This window comes from Herpailurus yagouaroundi, unplaced genomic scaffold, assembly GCF_014898765.1.
Source record: "Herpailurus yagouaroundi ecotype Mexico unplaced genomic scaffold, PumYag 308, whole genome shotgun sequence".
Classification (NCBI taxonomy): domain Eukaryota; kingdom Metazoa; phylum Chordata; class Mammalia; order Carnivora; family Felidae; genus Herpailurus; species Herpailurus yagouaroundi.
In genome coordinates, this window is record NW_024412525.1 from 3,596,996 (window position 1) to 3,618,876 (window position 21,881).

At 39.1% G+C, this 21,881-nt stretch overlaps 1 protein-coding gene across 2 annotated transcripts in view; it reads right to left on the bottom strand.

The window, feature by feature from the left end:
• Window positions 1-21,881, bottom strand: part of KDM5B (lysine demethylase 5B) — an 80,465-nt gene that overhangs the window by 26,730 nt on the left and 31,854 nt on the right. For both annotated transcript variants that reach the window (XM_040462197.1, XM_040462196.1), the window contains exons 5-14: window positions 16,242-16,376; window positions 14,339-14,435; window positions 13,216-13,325; window positions 11,007-11,165; window positions 10,424-10,543; window positions 8,280-8,438; window positions 7,109-7,290; window positions 5,655-5,817; window positions 2,009-2,128; window positions 413-607 (exon numbers count right to left, since the gene is read on the bottom strand). In XM_040462197.1, coding sequence (XP_040318131.1) covers window positions 413-607; window positions 2,009-2,128; window positions 5,655-5,817; window positions 7,109-7,290; window positions 8,280-8,438; window positions 10,424-10,543; window positions 11,007-11,165; window positions 13,216-13,325; window positions 14,339-14,435; window positions 16,242-16,376 — 1,440 coding nt within the window. The remainder of the gene's footprint in view (window positions 1-412; window positions 608-2,008; window positions 2,129-5,654; window positions 5,818-7,108; window positions 7,291-8,279; window positions 8,439-10,423; window positions 10,544-11,006; window positions 11,166-13,215; window positions 13,326-14,338; window positions 14,436-16,241; window positions 16,377-21,881) is intronic.

A 21,881-nucleotide genomic window follows, 5' to 3' on the forward strand; every position in this document is an offset into this window, starting at 1 on the left:
AAAATAAATAAACGTTTAAAAAAAAAAAAAAAAGAATGAAAAGACAAGCCACTGACTAGAAGAAAATATGTGTAGAGCACCCATCTGACAAAGGATTGGCATCCAGAATACACAGAAGTCTCACAACAATCCAATAAAAAGGGGGCTGGGACAAAACATTTGAACAGACACTTATCAAAGAAATACATATACAAGTAGTAAATAAGTACACACATGATAAGATGTTCAATAAATCAGTAGCCATTAGAGAAGTAGAAATTAAAACCACAAAGAGATACTAATACACATCTATCAGAATGGTCTTAAAGGAAATTAGACTAAGAAAAGACTTCTTAAAATGGTACTAATATGTGTAAGAATTTTACTAAGTAATGCCCTGAGATATGCAATTAGAAGGATTCCAGAACCTTACCAATTTACGGACAGTTTCTCTTAAAGCTTTCTCATCCTCAATCATAATGGCCATGTCTTTCTGAACAGTTGAAGCCACTACGACATCTAGTACATCAGCCTTGGAAGCCATCTTGCAAATCATCTCATCATGGGAAAATACACAATAGCGGTGAAGCAAACGATAATGCTCCACACACTGTCGGCCTAATGGCAGCTGGGTCAAAAGACAGAGAATACATGACATTCATTCACCTTTCTCCTTCCTATTTCCAAAGACTTTTGACCATTATCAAATTACTAAATATGATATTCTGGGTCATAATACAAATATCAACCCTAAAACCAGACTCTAAGAAGCCTTGGGCCTTTTTTTTTTAATCTTTGCTCCTCAAAAGATCTGGCATATTAGGCAGTTAAAAAAAAACAATGGACTTGGGTGACTGGCTGGCTCAGTCAGAAAAGCATGCAACTCCTGATCTCAGTTGTCATGAGTTCAAGCCCCACGCTGGGTATAAATAAACTTAAAAAAAAAAAAAAGTATTAACAATGTATTATTGTCTATAATAATGTAAACTCTAACTGGACATGTGAATTTACACATTTCCTGAAACAACTATGCTGAACCAGTGTGGGTTAACCTACTCCAGGGAATAATAATGCTCCAAAGTAGAACAGAAAATAATTTTAGATACAGGTAGTACTATTACACAGGAAAGCACTGAAACAAGGTTATAATTCATTAGATTTAACATCACACACTTAAACTAGATCTTTTTATGTAAATGAAAAGTAATTATTACTAATACAAAAAGTCTACTTTACAAGGCACCTGGGTTTGGCTCAGGTCATGACCTTGTGGTTCATGGGATTAAGCCCCACGTAGGCTCTGTGCTGACAGCACAGAGCCTGAGCCTGCTTGGGATTCTCTCTCTCCCTCTCACCTGCTCGCACTCTCTCTCTCCAAATAAGCAAACATTAAAAAAAAAAAAAATCTAGGGGCGCCTGGGTGGCTCAGTCAGTTAAGCATCCAACTTCGGCTCAGGTCATGATCTTGCAGTTCATGGGTTTGAGCCCTGTGTCAGGCTCTGGGCTGACAGATTCGGATTCTGCTTCGGATTCTGTGTCTCCCTCTCTATCTCTGCCCCTCCCCCGCTCATGCTCTGTCTCTGTCTCTCTCTCTCTCAAAAATAAATAAATATTTAAAAAAAAAAATCTACAACCAAAACCAAATACATCATTGAAAATTGCTGTCCTGTAGCTAATTTAAGCTACTGCTGTATAGTCTTAAGACTGAACTGTTTGTTCAGTTTGCAATGAAATCCTGAATTTCACCGAAAATGTAAATCAACAGACTCATTTATTCATCAAGTCTCACTTTTACAGAAGAAAAACATTATCAGCTGAACCCAGTAGTGTGCTTAGTTAGTACAGGCTTGCTTTACAGTGTGGTGCCAAGTACTCTATCTCACTATGGATGGTAAACAATTTGTAAACCAGCCATTTGAGCAGCAACAGGTTTAAGCAACCATACACATGAAAGCTTTTAAAGTATTATATACCATTTCTGTAGGAAAACAATACATGTGAAAAGGCTCACTAAGTCATAATTACATACCCAATCAACAGTGCAGAAGTTAACAGCCTCAGCAAAATTAAAACCTTGATTAAAACCACTGTGGTAGGCTCTTGGAAACGTAATCACAAACTCCCCAGCACACTGATTAGTTCGGTAAACCTATAGAGACAGAAATTGGAGATTTTTAGTGACATCTGTGAAAGACAAACTGGGCACAGACTATCAGATAAGTCTCCAGAAAGGGAAGCTTTCTGCTAACTAAAAGTGAACCATAAAAAAAGAACTACGGTAGAAGAATCACAGAGATACTCGTTTCTGTCACAAGATGGAATAGTACCCCAGACTAGTAGGCTGATTATTAATATCTGAATAGAACACACGGCTTTTACTACAAAAATCTGGTTACATCCAGGATTAGGACACATCTTTTTTTTTTTTTTTTCCAACATTTATTTATTTTTGGGACAGAGAGAGAGCATGAACGGGGGAGGGGCAGAGAGAGAGGGAGACACAGAATCGGAAACAGGCTCCAGGCTCTGAGCCATCAGCCCAGAGCCTGACGCGGGGCTCGAACTCACGGACCGCGAGATCGTGACCTGGCTGAAGTCGGACGCTTAACCGACTGCGCCACCCAGGCGCCCCAGGACACATCTTTCTAAATATAGCTACAGTTAAGAATATTCTAATTTTATTATACCAAAATAGGATCTCCTACCACCAGTCATTCCATACAGCGATCTTGATTTAGGCCTCAAACTTACCTCCCAACAATTCCCCTTTTCTCACCACCCACTCAAAGAAGAAAAAAACAAAACAAAACCCTGCATTGGGGAGCCTGGGTAGCTCAGTCAGTTAAGCATCTGACTTCTGCTCAGGTCACGATCTCACCAGTTTGTGGGTTCAAGCTCCGTGTCAGGCTCTGTGCTGACAATGGAGAGCATGCTTGGGATTCTCTCTCTCTCCCTCTCTGTCTACCCCTCCCTGACTCATATTTTCTCCCTCTCTCTCAAAATAAAAAACTTAAAAAAAAAAAGTGTATTAAGGCAGCAGTCTCTTGGACATCAGCCTTAGCAACATTTTTCTGGATAGGTTCTCCTCAGGCAAGGGAAATAAGCAAAAATAAATTACTGGGACTACGACAAATTAAAGAGCTTTTGCACAGCAAAGGAAACCATCAGTAAAAATGAAAAGGCAACCCACTGAATGGTAGAAGATATTTGCAAATTATCTATCCATTAAGGGATTAATATCCAACAACTCAACACCAAAAAATATAATAATAATAATAATAATAATAATCCAATTGAAACGTAGACATGAGTAGACATTTTGCCAAAGAAGATATAGAGATGGCCAGCAGATAGGTGAAAAGATGCCCAATATCACTAATCATCAGGAAAATGCAAATCAAAACCACAATGAGAGATTTTACACCTCTTAGAATGGCTAGTATCAAAAAGACAACGAAGGGGCACCTGGGTGGCTCAGATGGTTAAACATTCAACTTCGGCTCAGGTCATGATCTCACGGCTTGTGGGTTTGAGCCCCACGTCGGGCTCTGTGCTGACAGCTCAGAGCCTGAAGCAGAGGTGCCTGGGTGGCTCAGTCAGTTGAGTTTCCGATTTCAGCTCAAGTCTCTATTTCACGGTTTATGAGTTCAAGCCCCGCAGTGGGCTCACTGCTATCAGTGCAGAGCCTGCTTCTGCTTCTGTCCCCCTCTTCTCTCTGCCCCTCCCCCACCCACAGTATCTCTCTCAAAAATAAACATTTTTTGGGGCGCCTGGGTGGCTCCGTCGGTTAAGCGGCCGACTTCAGCTCAGGTCACGATCTCGCGGTCCGTGAGTTCAAGCCCCGTGTCAGGCTCTGGGCTGATGGCTCAGAGCCTGGAGCCTGTTTCCGATTCTGTGTCTCCCTCTCTCTCTGCCCCTCCCCCGTTCATGCTCTGTCTCTCTCTGTCCCAAAAATAAATAAAAACGTTGAAAAAAAAATTTTTTTTAATAAAAAAAAAATAAACATTTTTTAAAAATGTGTTCTTAATTAAAAAAACCTATAGTGCTCTAGGCACACAGATCCTCAGGCTGAACTTACTCCCATAAAATAATAAAATTAAGTATCTTTTCAACATCTCTCTCTCCATCTTGTCCAAAATGCAGTTCCTGGACTAAGAGTATTAACACCAACTGGGAACTCGGAAATGCAAATTCTTGAGCACTACCCAGACTAACAGAACCAGAAGCTCTGGGGGTGACGTTCAGCCATTCGGGGTTCAGATATAGGCGGAAGTTTGAAGACCACTACCCACCACATGGGCACAATCCCTTCTACAGGGAATAGTTCCTCCCCTCTACCCCCAAATCTGCCAAAAATATTTTTTATCAGAGCTCCAAGTCTTAGTTCAAATGATCATTACAAGTCCTTTCTAATTCTCCCTAGAGTTAGTGCATCAGCCTCATAGTTGACAGCACTGTTAAAGCACACCACCATTCCATTACCTGTGTAAAGAGTATCTGTCTTTAACCCTTAAATTCTGAGTCTCAAATGCACAGGCTCACTCATCCATCTCTGCGGGTCCAGAATCAAGCCCCGTGGGTTCCTCAACTAAATCACTGAGAATCATGGCCAGACATCTCATTTAGGGCAAGTTACTTATAACAAGTCAGAAAGATCAGTAAATATGAGGGGAAAAATCAATGTGAAAAATACCAACACAAGGAGATGGTGGTATTTTGGTAGTTATTGGTCATTATTTTCTAAGCTAGTCTCCATGAATAATTTATGATCCCTCAAAGAAAAATCTTTTCCATCTGTCCCCACTTACTAGCCTGTGGCCCCCAAAGCATGAAATTTAGGTCACAGCAACATCAGGAATGCACTTTAGTGCAGTAACCGTACCATCTACATTCGACTTAGCTAACTGAGATAGACCCCTCAACTTCACAAGTTTCACTCTGGCCTCCCTAAATATCTTCAGAGCATTCTCCAACAGGAAACCATATACAAGTAAGTGTCACTTTGTACACCAACCTCAGAGGTGGTATCACCAACAACAACACCTTTCAGTCTAGAGTAGGAACCCTGAAATCTAAGCTCAAGAGCTTGAAATAAATTTTCTCTTTAAGTAAGCTTAATTGGGGTGGAGGTATAATACAACTAAGACCTACCAAGCATGGAGATCATTTCAGTTTATCATTCAAAATTAAGTTCAAATAGATTCCATAATTTTTTTTTTTTAAGGTAGGGACAGAGTATAAAGGATTCTGACTCTAGAGCTTAGATCTAATTATTAGAACAGAACCTAGACATTTTCACAGTAATTTATACAAATAACATTAAGGTCTTTGTTTTGTTGCATTGAAAGACTAAAGCTATAAAGAAAAATTATGGTTTAGAAAGCTTGAATTAGACACTGGAAAAAAAAAAAAAAAAGAAAGCATCACACTTAGTATTTGCAAAATATGGCTGCTTGGCAACCTAGTTATTAGCTGCAACAAATTAGTTTTTATGGTGTCCAAGGATCTAGTCTGACTGGCTTATTGCAGTATAGTATCCAATTACACCAAACAGCTGTTTCTGCTACGCAGTTATGGTATGGAACACATAACCAAATCAATGCATAAAAAACTGAGTAAGGGAAGACAAGTGGTAAATTAAGCCTGAGTGGCAGGAGGATTGACCCAGAACATACAGGCACTTCATGAGTCATCAGGGTATTGGGGTTCATGATGGTCACAAGCTGATGGAGAAGATCTGGCTGGGACACAAAGAGCTCTGGAGCTAGTTTCTTCATTACATTTTCTAGCTGCTCGGCAGCATACCCTGGGACTCCATACCAGGTTTTTGGCTCACCCCTGGAAACAGATTGTAAAAATAAATCAACCTGAAGAAATACATAAACGTGAAATTTCATTAGAAAAAAATCAGTCTGCAACAACACAAACAAAACAGTTCACAAGTCATATATTTCAGACCCTGCTCTGTTAAGATTATGCTACATAGGAATGTTCTGAGTGTCATTAGAAATGTGATCTGAACATATATAATGCATTTCCCCCCCCTTCAAATGTATAGAATTTGAACATGAGACTTTCTGTCCCAGGTCCCTCTCCTCCCTCCCTTTTTTATCTGATCCTTTAGAAAGTATAAATATCTAGAGTTTCTAAGAATATAAGATAACGTGTTAGCTACAGGGTATGTGGTTACCACAATTTCTTATAGCAATTGACAAGGGATGGCAATTCTCCATCATCCTTTTCCCTTGTCCGTTCTGACACGCAAGGTTAAATCAAACACTAATAAGGCAATTAGCATTTCTAAAGAGCTCTTATTCTTCAAAGCACTTTAAACTGTCAACCAATTAATCTGTAACATCCCTGTGAGGTATGGTAAATATAATCTTCATTTTACAGCTGGGAGCAATTGCCTAGGGAAGCAGAACTGATGCTCCACATATATTTGCCAACTCCCTCTTTCTTGTGGTACATTCTCAAATTCCTCGTGTGGGGACTTAAGTGAGTTACAGATCTTCAAATATTTCTGTACTTAGAAAAGCAAGGGAAATGGAGGGGGTAAAAAAACAGATGTGAAAGAAGAAATGGCTTTGCTTAGAGTTTAAAAAAAAGTCCGAATATGTGCACCCGGCCACCACGCACACACGCACTGACGAAGCCCATTCTACTATGTATAATGACGCCAGAATTCAACAGCATGAAATAGAAGCTGGCAGTTCCAAGGACCTGGACTCTAGCACCTAGACTTCACTACTCTTCCAAAGGGTATCTGAGCTGCCACTGGCAAGGAATGGGATTTTTCCATAGTAAGAGCAAGGCTCAGTGCTTTTTAATCTTTCCATGAGTAAAGATTTTTCACTAAAATCTGTCTGCCCTCTCTGCAGAAACATGTTGTACCTGAATAATAGTGTGTGTACAATTTCAGGGGATTTATCGACTTCCTAGGAATCCTTAAGAACCACTGCCTTAACTTGTTAAGATGCCTGTTCCAACAGTAGTGAAAACTTGAGGGGGGAAAAAAATAGCTCGTTACTCTTCAGACACAGTTGAAGAGTTAAGACACATCTCAGACGAAAAGGAAAGTTTCCAGCCCAGCTCGCATACCATTTGTAGGTTATCTGGAACTTCTTACCAGTGCAGGTAGTTAATCGAATAGCTCCAGTGGTCTTCAATATGCCAACAGAACGAAGAAAAGCACATTCCTACATATAACCAAGGAAGTTTCATGCCACATATATCAGCGGTAATGTGAGCAAGGACAGACTGTTCCATCACTGGCATATTGTTCAAATTCCAGCCACTATCAAGATATTCCTAAAAAGAAAGAAGCAAACAAGGTATAAAGGTTTAGCTACATCATGCTAACATTTTAGATTCTGCACGTTTCAGAAAGCTGACTGAAAACAGTCTTCAAAACAAAAAGTTTGGGATCAGAGGAAAGGAGGGGAGACCACTATGCTGACTTCTTAGATGCCCATATATTACTTCTGCTCAGTTCTGAACTTTATATCAACGGACTCATATAGCATACACTTCTGTATCTGCCCACTCCCTTTGTTCTGGTTACAGAGGAAATACATCTTATCAGTCTGTTTATATCAAGTTCAAAAACAGGCCAGCTAACCTATGGTGCTCCAAGTCAGGATAGTGGTTGTCCTGAGACAGGGAAGGTAGGAGAAGAGGGAGGACAAAAGGGGAACTTCAGGGGTAAGGTCTGGTAATAACAGGTAATGTCCTTATTCTTGTTCTAGTGCTGGTTACATGGGTGTATTCAGTTTGTGAAAACTCATCAAGCTGTGCACACTGTTATGTACTCATCTATGTATATGTTAGATTTCAAAAAGGTTTAAAAAAAAAATCTTCCTAAAAGTTTGCTATTGTGGAAAATACTAGACTTCTAAACACTGAAGTTAAAAGATAAATAGGTCTGGTCCCAATCCCTCAAATTTTCTTCAGAAGGAGAAACCAAAGTTATGGACTGAAGGCACAGGGGAGGTTAAGCATCTCCCCACATCATCACAACGTAGTAGAACAGCTGGGACTAGAATTGTTCTGTGGGCTCCTTCTACTTTTCTTGAAATCATTAAAAATCTAGTAATCAAAAATGTGCTGCAAGTAATCATAAATATTACTTTAAGCCAACCGAAAAGAATTTTAATTGATAATTCAAGTTCCAACCATACATATCTTTGCAGTAAGGCCATGAATGCTGTACTATGTCCTTTAGATAAGGATATGCTGAACTATCAGCTTTAAATGCAGGTCTCTGCTTGAAATACAAGTGCCTCACAGCTACAGCCTACCTCCTCTTCAGGTGAAAGTTTGATTTTCCCATCTCGGACAGGGAAGCCACTGCCAAATTCTTTTGAGGCAATATCGGCTCCATATTCTACTGTGACATCCTCTTCAATAGTGCTTACCAGTCGCCAAAATTCTTTCTCAACCAGTTCTGTGGGAACCATCTGGAAACAAAACAATGAGGAAGAGAAAAAAATGAATTTTTTCTCAGACACTCACAAACTACCCATGACCAATCTGAAGAGATTAGCTAAGTGACAGGAATCATAGGATAGCACCCTAAGGAAAATTATATCCATAACGTTCCACAATTGATCCCAGGCAGTTCAGACATATATATTACTTTCTGAAAGCAACTGTCTAACTAAAGAGTAAGTACTGATTAAGAATTCGTGTTCCTCTATCACCAACCTGGCTACGACTCTAAAAGGGAGTCAAGGAAAGCAAAATTCTGACATTCAAAAACTGGAGATGCTTTTTTGTATGGGAAATAGAATACATAACTTGATGGACTATTACACAGTAGTAACAGCTGTGTGTGAACGACGTTTTATCCGTGAGAGGTGTCCAAACACATTACCTGGGTGCACTTTACACTCCTTTCACTAGGCCTGGCTGACAGTGGTGCAGGGAGCCATGATGAAAAAGAGTGCAAAACGTGAACAAAAGAGCAATTACTCTACAGCAGTACAAAGAGCCACCAGACGGAGTGTCTAGGATCTGTGGTTAATCCCACGTGAGTCTAGAGACAGGTAACTTAAATGCGATCCCTCAAGATCCTCATCTCCTAAGTAAAATGAAAAACTAAGCACAGATAGAAGAGGTCACATGCATACCACCAACTGGTGAAGCATACATACCAGAAAATAATACACTACATGAGGTGTCAAAAGAACTGAAAATTCAAAAGAGCATATTTTGAATTTATAAGCCCATCAAATAGGCAAACATTTTAAGTAACTTAACAGCTAGTGTTAGTGTTTTTAGGGAAAAACAAATTCACTCATATACTGCTGGGTTCCCATAAATGATACAGCCATTAGAGTAGGGAGAAAATTCATCTGACCTCAGTAAGCATCCCAAGAAAATAATCCAGCTAAAGAAATCTACATGTGTGAAGTGTCTGCTACAGTACTTTGTTGGTAAGTGAGAAAAAATACAACCTAAGTGTCCAGAATTACGGTAGAAAACCATTTAATTCTGGTGAACTCACTTGATGGAACATTAAATGCTGAATGAAACATGCTTATGCTTCTAAGAGCATAAAAGAAAATTTTAAATGAACTCACCCTAAAGTTTATAATACTTATGATGACATAACAACATATGCAAGCATGCTGACCTGCACACAGGAGTCATTCAGTACATTGTAAGGTTTTCCTCTTCTTTTTTTTTTTTAATTTTTTTTTTCAACGTTTTTATTTATTTTTGGGACAGAGAGAGACAGAGCATGAACGGGGGAGGGTCAGAGAGAGAGGGAGACACAGAATCGGAAACAGGCTCCAGGCTCTGAGCCATCAGCCCAGAGCCTGATGCGGGGCTCGAACTCACGGACCGCGAGATCGTGACCTGGCTGAAGTCGGACGCTTAACCGACTGCGCCACCCAGGCGCCCCTCCTCTTCTTTTTTTTAAATATGTCCTACTAAATATTGACAACTTTTTTTTTTTTTAAGTTTATGTATTTATTTTGGAAGAGAGAGAGACTGCATGGGACAGGGAGAGAGAGAGAGAATCCCAAGCAGGCTCTGCACTGACAGCACAGAGCCCAATGCAGGGCTCAAACTGGGAGATCATGACCTGAGCCAAAACCAAGAGTATGATGCTTAACCGACTGAGCCACCCAGGCGCCCGTGTAAAGTTTTCTTTACAGTACATTTGTTCAACTAAAAGCACTGCTGTTGGTCTCCTTTACTAATATTCTGTTACCGATGCTGTATAATATGTGTGGAAAAGCCCCTCTTTAGAGAAACCAAGTGAAAAATCAGGATGTATTTTAAAGTATTACGGAATTTTAATATTACTAAACAAATTAAAAGTTCACTGTGCATAATGACTATCAAAATAACCACCAAGTCAAATTTGTCTTCAGATACATCTTTCTACAAAAGTTATTAAAATTCTGTATCAAAGCAGTATGTATGTACATACATGGACTGGCATGTTGAAATAATCAGATTTGAACGCATCTGCCATTTCCCCAAAAGTACGGAGGGTATAGTCCCTGGCTGCTTGTTCAAAGCCAAATGCCTCTTGTGGCTTACTACACTCCTGCCAAAATGAAAAAGAAGGGAAAAAATATTTTTATTTATACATTAGTTATATTTCATTTATATATATTTAAAAAACAGATTAGTTACGTAGTGTTTGTTTAAAATAGAAAAAAAAGCTGAATGGATACACTTCAAAATAACCGTGACCTACTGACTGTAAAATCATACTTCTATTTTTTTTTACGTCATTCAGTCTTTAAAACGTTTTGCAAAGAGCATGCAATGCTTTCTTAAAGGAAAAAAACATTTTAGGTGTAGTTAAAAATTTTTTTTCTGCCTCTTAGCTCCTTGCATGGCTATAGAACTCACTGTCAAGACCGCCTTCCTATTCAGGTCCAGCCCAATTTTTTTTTTTTTTTTTTGAGCATCATTATTATCAACTACTAAATCTAAAACCCAAAAGCAAAGAAAAAGTTTTCTGAAGGAAATTCTCTAATGCCATCTCTGCCATTAATTCTTACCTGGGCCAAACACTTAGGACACCTCCAGTCTCCCTTGGGAACATCATGGAGAGGTGGGATCAAGCAAAAGGTGTGATAACTGTCATCACACCCATCACACAAAAGAAGCCGGTCTTCATCATTGCCACTGCCACATAAGAGGCAGACATACAAATCCACCTGTAGCAATAAAAATAGGTACAAAACAATGGGACATGAGCTACAATTAGATTTTGTGAAATTCTAAGAATAATTGGTCAGGCGTAATCTGGTCTCTCCATCCTCCTTCAAATGCAAATGCTTCACCCTCTATAAGAGGTATTTTATTTATTTATTTTGAGAGACTGTGTGCGTTGTGTGTGCATGCATACACAAGTGGGGAGGGGCAGAGAGAGACAAAGGGAGAGAATCCCAAGCAGGCTCCATGCTGTCAACACAGAGCCCAACGCAGAGCTTGACCCCACAAACCGTGAGACCATGACCTGGGCCAAAATCAAGAGTTGGATGCTTAACCGACTGAGCCACCCAGGCGCCCCATAAGAAGTATTTTAAATGAAAATGCTTCACCTTTTATAAGAGATATTTCACAATGCTTAATGCATTCCCAACTCTAAAGTATAATCTCTAAACTTTTTCAGTTGTGTATTTTAGTTAAAGTTCATTATTAAGATATCTAGCTTTTAGGGGCGCCTGGGTGGCTCAGTTGGTTAAGCGTCCGACTTCGGCTCAGGTCATGATCTCACGGTCCGTGGGTTCGAGCCCCGCGTCGGGCTCTGTGCTGACAGCTCAGAGCCTGGAGCCTGTTTCGGATTCTGTGTCTCCCTCTTTCTCTGACCCTCCCTGTTCATGCTCTCTCTCTGTCTCAAAAATAAATAAATGTTAAAAAAAAAAAAAAAAGACATCTAGCTTTTAGTAGTTTAGAGAATGATAATCTAGAAGAGTAGCAGGTAATAAATTGTCAGCTTAACCAAAAATAGAATTTATAAAAAATTCAATTTTTCCATGTTCAAAAGGAAAGAAAAGTGCTTAAGTTAATTAACCACAATAAATTACTTTATATTCTATATAATGATTCATGGTTAAGAAGTTCCCCAAATACACAGTTATTACCTGGTTACAGGCTCTACTGTGTTTCCTCCCCCCCCGCCAAATTCATATCTTGAAGTCCCAACTCCCAGTACCTCAGAACGTGACTGGATTTGGAACCAGGGTCTTTAAAGAGGTTAATGAAGGTAAAATGAGATCATAATGAGTGGGCCCTAATCCAATGATTAGTACTGATGAGAAGGAGATATGGACACAGATGTGTACAGAGGAAAACCATGTGAAGATACAGGGAGAAGATGACCATCTACAAGCCAAGTAGAGAGGTCTCAGAAAAAATCCACCCTACAGACGCCTTGGTCTTAGACTTCCAGCCTCCAGAAATGTGAGAAAATAAATTCTGTTGTTTAAGCCACTCAGTCTGTGATACTTTGTTACGGCAGCCCTTGCAAACTAATACATTTCCAATAAATATGGAAAGCTAATTCAACTAATAAGGGAGTCTCACTTTTTCAGTCTTTTTTTGTATCAAATAAAAACCTGGGTTCTGATCATTTTCTGTGGGGTTTTTTTGTTTGTTTTTTTTTTATCCAGCGGTGGGAGGGGAGGGGGGAAGAGATGGTACTCATCAATAGGACACTTAATTGGAATAATTTCAAATTCCAAGGTAAAAAGCACTTGTTCAAGCTACTCACTGGCCTCTTGGAAGGGGGCAGAGAAGAAAAGCAACGAGATCTCTGTAATGTCCTAAAGCCTCACTTTTAAGTTTCCGTTTGACAAAATGACTACTTAGTCCTCCAACTCCTGTTGGTGCTCAATTCCTATTCCCCCCCCCCTTTTCTTTTCCTTCCTTCCTTTTCCTTCCTTGTTGTAAAGTTGGAAAACATCAACACGATTTTTGGATCTAGCTTTCAGCTCATTTGGAGGTGATCTAGTAACTTATGAACATTCCACATATAATCTAGCTCACCATTATTTGTCTCTAAATTGAATGTACTCCAGAAAATGGGCGTCAAGGCTGCCAGGTGTTATTATCTTCATAAGGCATTTGTGTATTTTCTCAATTAGAAAGATACTACAAACTGACATGAAAAGGTCTTTTAATTGTCACACTCTAAACCAGCAGTCCTAAGTAAGGCACAAAAGGATAACTGGGGGGTAAAAGCGTTTAAACATATCAACTCACAGCATTGGTGGTTTTTTTAGATCGGCTCTTGGGTTTTTCCTTCTCGCTTTCTACAATGTACTCTTTCTTCTCAATGGGTTCTTGCTTGACGATGCTTTTCATTTCTCTCTCTGTAAGAGGTAGTCTGAGTTAGCTCTTCTGGTACTACGCTTTACTCACCTTGCTCTCTCCCTACCCCAAGCACTCACAGGACACAAACACAATTTTGCTCCTCCTTTTCACTGCAGCAACAACACCCAGTGTTGCTATGTTCAAGGGCTAAGTACTCATTACTTCATGATAAAATGCAAACTCTCACAACATTTAAATGTGGGTACTTCTGCAGATGTTGCTCAGTTTGGGAGCTTTTAAGACAGGAGCTGAAGATGTGGTCTTCTTAATGACATGTTACTGAGACATAACATATATTGATGAAAGCAAGTTCCTCGTGATCTTAACTATAAGAGACTAACAATTCACCAACGGCCTCTCTTCCACAATATAGATTATCCCTTCATAAACTATGATACATACTACCCCAACTTCCTGGTTCCAAAGACTGAGAATCTCGGCTAAAACACTAGCTATCAATTAGTGAACTATCCTCTGGTAGGTGCTGTGCTAAATGCTTTCCATGAATTATTTAGCCCTTTGCAACAAATCCATTTCAAGGACAAGAAAACAGATATTAAAAGAAGTCAAAAAATACTGAAGGTCATACAACTAGTTAGTGATTAAGCCAGGATTCAGATTCAGACCTATATTTTTAAAAATCCATCATCTACTTTCCACTACATTGTGCTGCCTTTCCAATAACTTACCAATCACTAAGAACAACCAATTTTAATAATGTCTTCAGTGACAGTAGAGAAACTGAATCGTATTTCTAATATGCATATATATATACATATACATATACATATATATATATACATATATATATATGTATATATATATATGTTTACTTCTACTGGTCACTAACTACAAGAACAGGGACATTAACCTACTTTAAGATTTTATTTCAAGGCCCAACCCACTGATTAGTATTTAATAGTTGCTACAGTGTTTCCTTAATTAACAAATGAATGATATTTGTACTTATTTACTTTTTACTTTTTTCCTACTCATGGATAAACTTTCTTACCAGTTTCACATTTTGGAGTTGGACAACCCATTCGTCGTCTCAGGTTATGAGTTCTGGCTTCTGCTGTCTCTTCTGGTTCTATTTTAATATTCATGGCCTTTAAAAAAAAGTGTCACATATATAAGTATTTCCTTTAAAAAAAAAAAGGAATTTTCTAAAATCCAACTGAAATCTCAAGGTGACTATAATCTTATAAATTGTTTGTATTAGTAGACCTTCAAAACATGCTTCTCTCTCACCACAAAGGAGAGATCCACCCTTAAAATTACTATTATTTAAGGAATGGACCAAAATCTTTGAGATTACAAGAGTATCTCCACTCAGGTAGGCAAAAAAAAAAAAAAAAAAAATAGGGAAAAGTCAAAGATCAGGGAATAAATGAGGGAAAATGTCACTACCAAAATTGGGAACAGCTCTAATTTTCCTCCTAGAAGCTTCCCAGTTCTCATCAACCCACCTCATGCTTTATTCAGTCATCACTAAACCCAACCACTCACAGTTATATAAATATCCTAATTTCATTAGCCTAGAAGGGTCTGCTAGCTTCTTCCAAAGTCTGCCCATTATTTACAGAAAACTCAGCTTCCATAATAATTTGCTATTAATTCTTCTATTAAACTGTTATTACAAACTACTACTCTTCTAACATCACTAAATTGCTAAAGATTCCCCACCCCCATCATTGAGGGTAAATAAGCCAGTCTCAATTTCCAATGTTTCTTAAAGTGGTAATACTTAATAATGAAGCAAAACAACTTTAGCAAGGGTTTGTGGAACTACACTTGATCATTTTTGCCTGTGTTCATTTCTAGGTATTCAGGATGTCCACTGCAGACAAAATTTTTCCCAGGGTGCTATCATCACCCTATGTGTCTCTCATCTAGGCAGACCTAGGTATCCAGAGCAGTAGGGCATGTCTTACACATTTGAAGACCAAGGTGTGCTCAAACAAGAATTTTTAGACTAATGAACTTTAAGAGCATGCTTACAGACTTCAAATAACCATTATTTTCCTATTCTGAGGCAGTCTTAATTCAGAAAAATAGAGCCCCAAATTTTTTCCTTATCTCTAACTTACCTAAGCTAAAAATAATTGCCTTATTTATATCCCTTTCCTCAGAAAACAAAACTGCTCTTTTTTCATCTTGACCAATAGTTATTAATAACCAGAGACTGTTTAAGACACCAATCAATGCGATGAGGCTTAGTCAGCTCTAAGATGTTGCTAATACATTAATCACTGATTGCTAACACTTACATGTCCATCAAGCCAGGCAAGAACACCCCTTCACATGTGTGTATGGAAACAAAGTAACTGGGAAAATAATCTTCTCCTTCCCAGGGGAAACCTCTCAGAGCAGAAAAACCTTGATGCAAACTATCTTTCTCATCAGTTCTCTTCTCCTGATCTTCCCTTATGTTCAACTTTCATTTCATCTTATATATTCAATGCCCCACTCCCATGCTGCCTAATTATTTTCTGTCTTAGCATAAATATCTGCTATTCCTTTTTAGGAACTCAGGAGAGCAGCTTTCAATATCCTCTATCCTCTCTGATCAAAACAAAACAAAACGATAGTTCCCAGCTTTCTATCTCCTAACCTCAATCCCCAATAAACACCATCTAATTTCAAAACAGGCAAACCAAATACCATCACAATGAATGCCTGTCCTTCCTCAGTTAATTAAGCAGCTGTCTGTCCAGGCAGCATAAACCTAGAAAGAGTTCTCTTTACCCTTTTGACAGTTTCCCCAAGTGTAAAAGCTAGAATACACACAGCATCCTTCTATGAGGTGAACAAGGTTCATAACTACGAACAGTACACACGTGACAGGAACCCAGCATAAGTCAGGCATTAGTGCCAGGGCTCAAGAATTCTGATCAACTGCATGAGGCTCTCACCTCCGCTCTCATGCGTTTTGCTCGTCGGGCTGGGGGACATGTTTCTGAGGGCTGCACAGACTGCCTCTGGGGAATATCATGGGGTTTGTACTCCTTGTCCTTTGTGTCTGTGCTCAGGTTTGGCTTCTGCAGACACTAGAAATAAAACACAATTGTATTAATGAATTTCCTCTCCATTTTTAATCTTAAGAATTTCAATGTATTTTGCAAGGTACATTTTACGATTATTTTACACAGAAACATAAAAGGTCTCCAACTTTTAAAATCCAAATAAACACAAGTCTGCAGTTACCAATCATATACACACACATATAAAAGCTTAAACAATTTTTTAGCAGGTGAATGGTGTTCCTTCAATTCACTTAACTGTTCATGCCATCAGGTTACACCAGGCCACAGTAGGCTCAAGGCCCTCCCAATGAGCCACTTGCAATTACCCCTGATTGCAACTGTCAATTAATTAAAGGCTCAAACCGCTAGAAAGGCCCCTTATAGGGGCAGCCTGGGTGGCTCAGTCAGTTAGTTAAGTGTCTGACTTGGGCTCAGGTCATGATCTCATGGTTCGTGGGTTTGAGCCCCACATCAGGCTCTGTGCTGACAGCCCAGAGCCTGGAGCCTGCTTCAGATTCTGTCTGTCTGTCTCTCTCTCTCTCTCTCTCTCTCTCTCTCTCTCTCTGCCCTTCCCCTGCTCATGCTCTCTCTCAAAAATAAACATCAAAAAAAATTTTTTTTAATTAAAAAAAAAGGCCCCTTTTAAGCTCCAAAAATGACCTTCCTTATTGAGAATATTTGATTTTTTACAGTGTTTAGAGTAATAAAATATGGAATCCAATAGGTTTTCTAAATTTTAAAATTCTGCAGTTTCAAACATAACTAGCAATGTTCTGTGATCAAAAGATATCATCTGAATTGAGAAAACGGGTAATTTGACTAAACTGTTCTCCCTGATTAGTGCTTTCATTTACTTCAACATATTCCTACAAGGTCTAACTCACAAGGCAAAGGTTAATAAGTAGCCCACGGCAATAACTTTGGTTCTGATCAGACAAGAGTCTCCTGCTTTGATTATTTTTTTAGTTTGATTCTAAGCTTGCTGATAGAGGGTATTTAAATGCAGGCACAACAATACAGAGTAACATCAAAATATTACCACTGAATCTAATATGAATTTCAAGTAACTAACACTTCTTCACAATAGGGCCCATAATTATCACAAGAAACATTTATAAAAGCAGGTTCCCAATTGTAACTACTTAGGGTATAATGTATCATCTATGTTGGGATAAGATACAGTGAAATAATAATCTTCTAGAACTCCTGCTCTATGGGTACCATTACTACCATATAGTCTCACAACTGGTACAGAAAGAATCCAGAGAAGAGGGGTGGAAACAATAGCAACCAAAACAGAGTAATTAAGACAACCTATGTCTAACATCTATGAAATACGATGCACTAGAAAATAATACTGATGCAGATTACTTGATACTCTTAAACAAGTAATAAATCTACCACTGGTACAACCGCCTAAGTATATGAAGTATTCTGTTCATTCTAATTAAATTCATACATTGATTTCATCTGGAAATATTAACTAAATTAGTATGGAATACCACCCTCCATTCTGTAACAAGTCCTCAAATTGAGCATTTAGAGTATATTTAAAAAAATTTTTTTAATGTTTATTTCTGAGAGAGATAAAGTGGGGGGAGGGGCAGGGGGAGGAAGGGCAGAGAGAGATGGAGACACAGAATCCAAAGCAGGCTCCAGGCTCTGAGCTGTCAGCACAGAGCCCGACGCGGGGCTCGAACTTACAAGCTCTAAGATCATGACCTGAGCTGAACTTGGACACTTTAACCAACTGAGCCAACCAGGTGCCCCAAGAGTATATTTAATAAAAACATGCAGATGGGAACAAAACCTGCCTACCATCTAAATTAAACTCTTTCAGGGGCACCTGGGTGGCTCAGTCCATTAAGTATCCAACTTCGGTTCAGGTTTGTGAGTTGAAGCCCCACACTGGGCTCTCTGCTATCAGTGCAAAGCCTGCTACAGATCCTTTGTCTTCCCTCTCTCTCTGCCCCTCCCCCACTCACTCTCAAAATAAACATTAAAAACAAATAAATTAGCCTCATTTATATTTTTATATTAACTTTTTAAAAAATATATTTATTTAAGTAATCTCTACACCCAACATGGAACTTGAATTCATGTCCCCAAGATCAAAAGTAACATGCTTTTATGACTGAACCAGCGAGTATGTATGATCGTGCGGATATGAACTGAACTGAATCAAGAAAATTTTATTAAGTGGATGGTCAGAAATTCAGAACTCCTAGCGGCACCTGGGTGGCTTGGCCAGTTAAGCATCTGACTCTTGATACTGGCTCAGGTTGGGACCTTGTGGTTGTGGGATCCAGCCCCAATGTCAGGCTCCCCACTGAACATGGAGCCTGCTTGGGAGGCTCTCTCTCCCCTCCCCCACCCCCGCCCTTCCCCCTTTGTGTGCATGTGCTTTCTCTCAAAATAAATAAAACAGTTTTTAGAAATTCAGAGATTATATATGTGGTCCCTATCTCCCACACTAAGTCTAAAACGGTTCCATAAACTATGGTCTGCTTCATTCTGTAAGAACTTTAGAGATCTAAGGTAAAATCAAGGTCAGAAACTTTTCAGAATATATGTGAAAAGCTTTATTATTTTGTTCCAAACCACAATTCCAAACACACACCTGATATGTTTGCTTTGTATCTAATGCGAATATATGCAGACTAATTTTAACTATGATTTGATAAACTGGGATTTAGAGGTAACTGTTACCACAGCATGGGGACACCATCCTACAGAGACAGAGCAATATGCTGAGACAGCTAGAAAATATAGGAATACAATAGTGAGGCTTATGTCCCACTATACCAGGACATCACTGCTCAACATTTCTCAAATTTCCCAAAACTTACTCTAGGCTTCAGTTCACCCTTTTGAAACAATTCCTTCACTAGGCATCTTTTTTTTTCCTTAATATTAAGACTTTATTTTTTTTAGAGAAGTTTTAGGTTTACAGCACAATCAAGATGTGAAGGTAGAGATTAACTGTATGTGCCCCACCGTCACACATGCACAGCCTCCCCCGCTGTCACCATCCTCTACCAGAGTAGTAGTATATTTGTTACAACTCATGAACATACACATCATTATCACCCATAGTCCATAGGTGACATTAGGATTCACTTGTGGTATTGTACAGTCTATGGGTTTAGACAAACCTATAATGACATGTATAGTATTTTCATTGCCCTGACAATCCTTTGTACTGTGAATATTTTTCCCTCCCTCTCACCCCCAAACCTCAGGCAACCACTGATCTTTTTATAGTGTTTCCGTAGATTCTCCTTTTCCAGAATACCATACGTGCCTTTTCCAGAATACCATACGTGCCTTTTCCAGAATACCAATACGGTTTGGAATCTTACATTGTATGTAAGTATATGTATGCAGCCTTATCACGTTGGTTTCTTTCACTTAATGATGTTCCTCTCCTTGTCTTATCATGGCTTGAGATCTCATTTCTTTTTAATGCTCAAAAGAACTCCATTCTCTGGATATAACACAGTTCATTTATCCATTCACCTCCTGAAGGACAGGTTGGCTGCATCCAAGTCTTGGCAATTATGAATAATAAAGATGCTAAAAACATCCATGTGCAGGTTTTGTGTGGACATAAGTTTGCAACTCTTTTGTGTAAATACCAGGGAACATGACTGTTGGATCATACGATAAGAGAGTATGTTTGGTTTTCTAAGAAACGGCCAAAGTGTCTTGTCTTCCAAAGTAGCCGTGCCATTTTGCACTTCCAGCAGCAATGAATGAAATCTTCTGTTATCCTCACCAGCATTTGTGCTGTCAGTGTTCTGTCTTTCACCATTCTAATAGGTGTGTGGTGGTATCTCATTGCTTTTGACTCTTTTTAAAAATATACGTATTCCAGGGCACCTGGGTGGCTCAGTCGGTTAAGTATACGACTTCGGCTCAGGTCATGATTTCACAATCTGTGAGTTTGAGCCCTGCCTCAGGCTCTGTGCTGACAGCTCAGAGTCTGGAGCCTGTTTCAGATTCTGTGTCTCGCTCTCTCTCTGCCCCTGCCTCCCACCTTGCACTCTTGTCTCTCTCTCTCTCAAAAATAAATAAACATTAAAAATATTAATATATATATGTATTCCAATTATTCTTTCCTCCAAGAATTATTTCCAAAAATCAGAAAACGGGCCAAAAATTAGGTACAAAAAACGGCCATCATAGTATAATAAATACATATACTGGAACCAACCTAAACATTCAACAACAGGAGGAAATCAAGGTCTGGATATAAAAACGAACACCAACACGCCTAAGTGGCTCAACCAGTTGAGTGTCCAACTCTTGATTTTGGCTCAGGTCATAATCCCAGGGTTGTGGGATCGAGCCTTGCGTCAGGCTCCATGCTCAGCATGGAACCTGCTTGGCATATTCTCTCTGTCGTTCTCTCTCTCTCTCTCTCTCTCTCTCTCTCTCTCAGCCCCTCTCCCCTGCTCGTGCTCTCTCTCTAAACAACAACAAAGAAACACACACACACACACACACACACAAATGGAATGCTACTAGATCTTCAAAAATATTCAATGACATGGCAAATGCTCACGATATGCTAAACAGAGAAAAGGTAGAATATAATACTGTATATGAAGAATACAATCCCAGTTTGGGTATATATGCATAAAAATATCCTTGAAACGAAAAACAGGTGAGAGGATCAGGAGGTTTTATTGTCAATAGATTTTCCTTTGTTTTTAAGCCTTCTGCAATGAATACCTATCAGGGCCTCAAACATACCTGGTACACAGCAGGCCGCTCAATAAGTATTTATCTGTGTCGTAGATTAATGTTTATAAAAGGTATCTTTAAATACCTATTCCTCTCAGACTACGATTGAGTAAATGCTTATGTGTTTTTCTTTTTTTTTTTAATTTTTTTCTAACGTTTATTTATTTTTGAGACAGAGAGAGACAGAGCATGAACGGGGAGGGGTCAGAAAGAGGAAGACACAGAATCTGAAACAGGCTCCAGGCTCTGAGCTGTCAGCACAGAGCCTGACGCGGGGCTTAAACCCACGGACCGTGAGATCATGACCTGAGCCAAAGTCGGCCGCTCAACCGACTGAGCCACCCAGGCGCCCCAACTTATGTGTTTTTCAATTATGAAACTATACTGCCTCTCCAAGTATGAGGAGATGTTTTTAAAATGTTGCAACCCATAAAGCAAGTAGACGCTCTCTTTTCTCTTACTCACTGTGAATTCCATACTCAAACAGAAAGGTTAATAAAGAGAAAAATCTATTGTAGCCAACTGTATGTAAATCAAATCTCTATAAAACAGAGGCATAAAGGTTCCACATAGAATGTTCTAAATTTCATCCCGGAGTTCATTAAACATTCACACATGTATATTTAAGAGCAATGACAACTTTCTGAATATCAGACTGGTTGTGCTCTTCCAGGCTAAAAAGAAAGCTCCCCTGGAATCAAGAAGGAAGAAAGGGAACAAAAATGCAATGTTACAAAAATCTAAAGGATTTGAGCATTACAGATGGTATGTCTACAATAT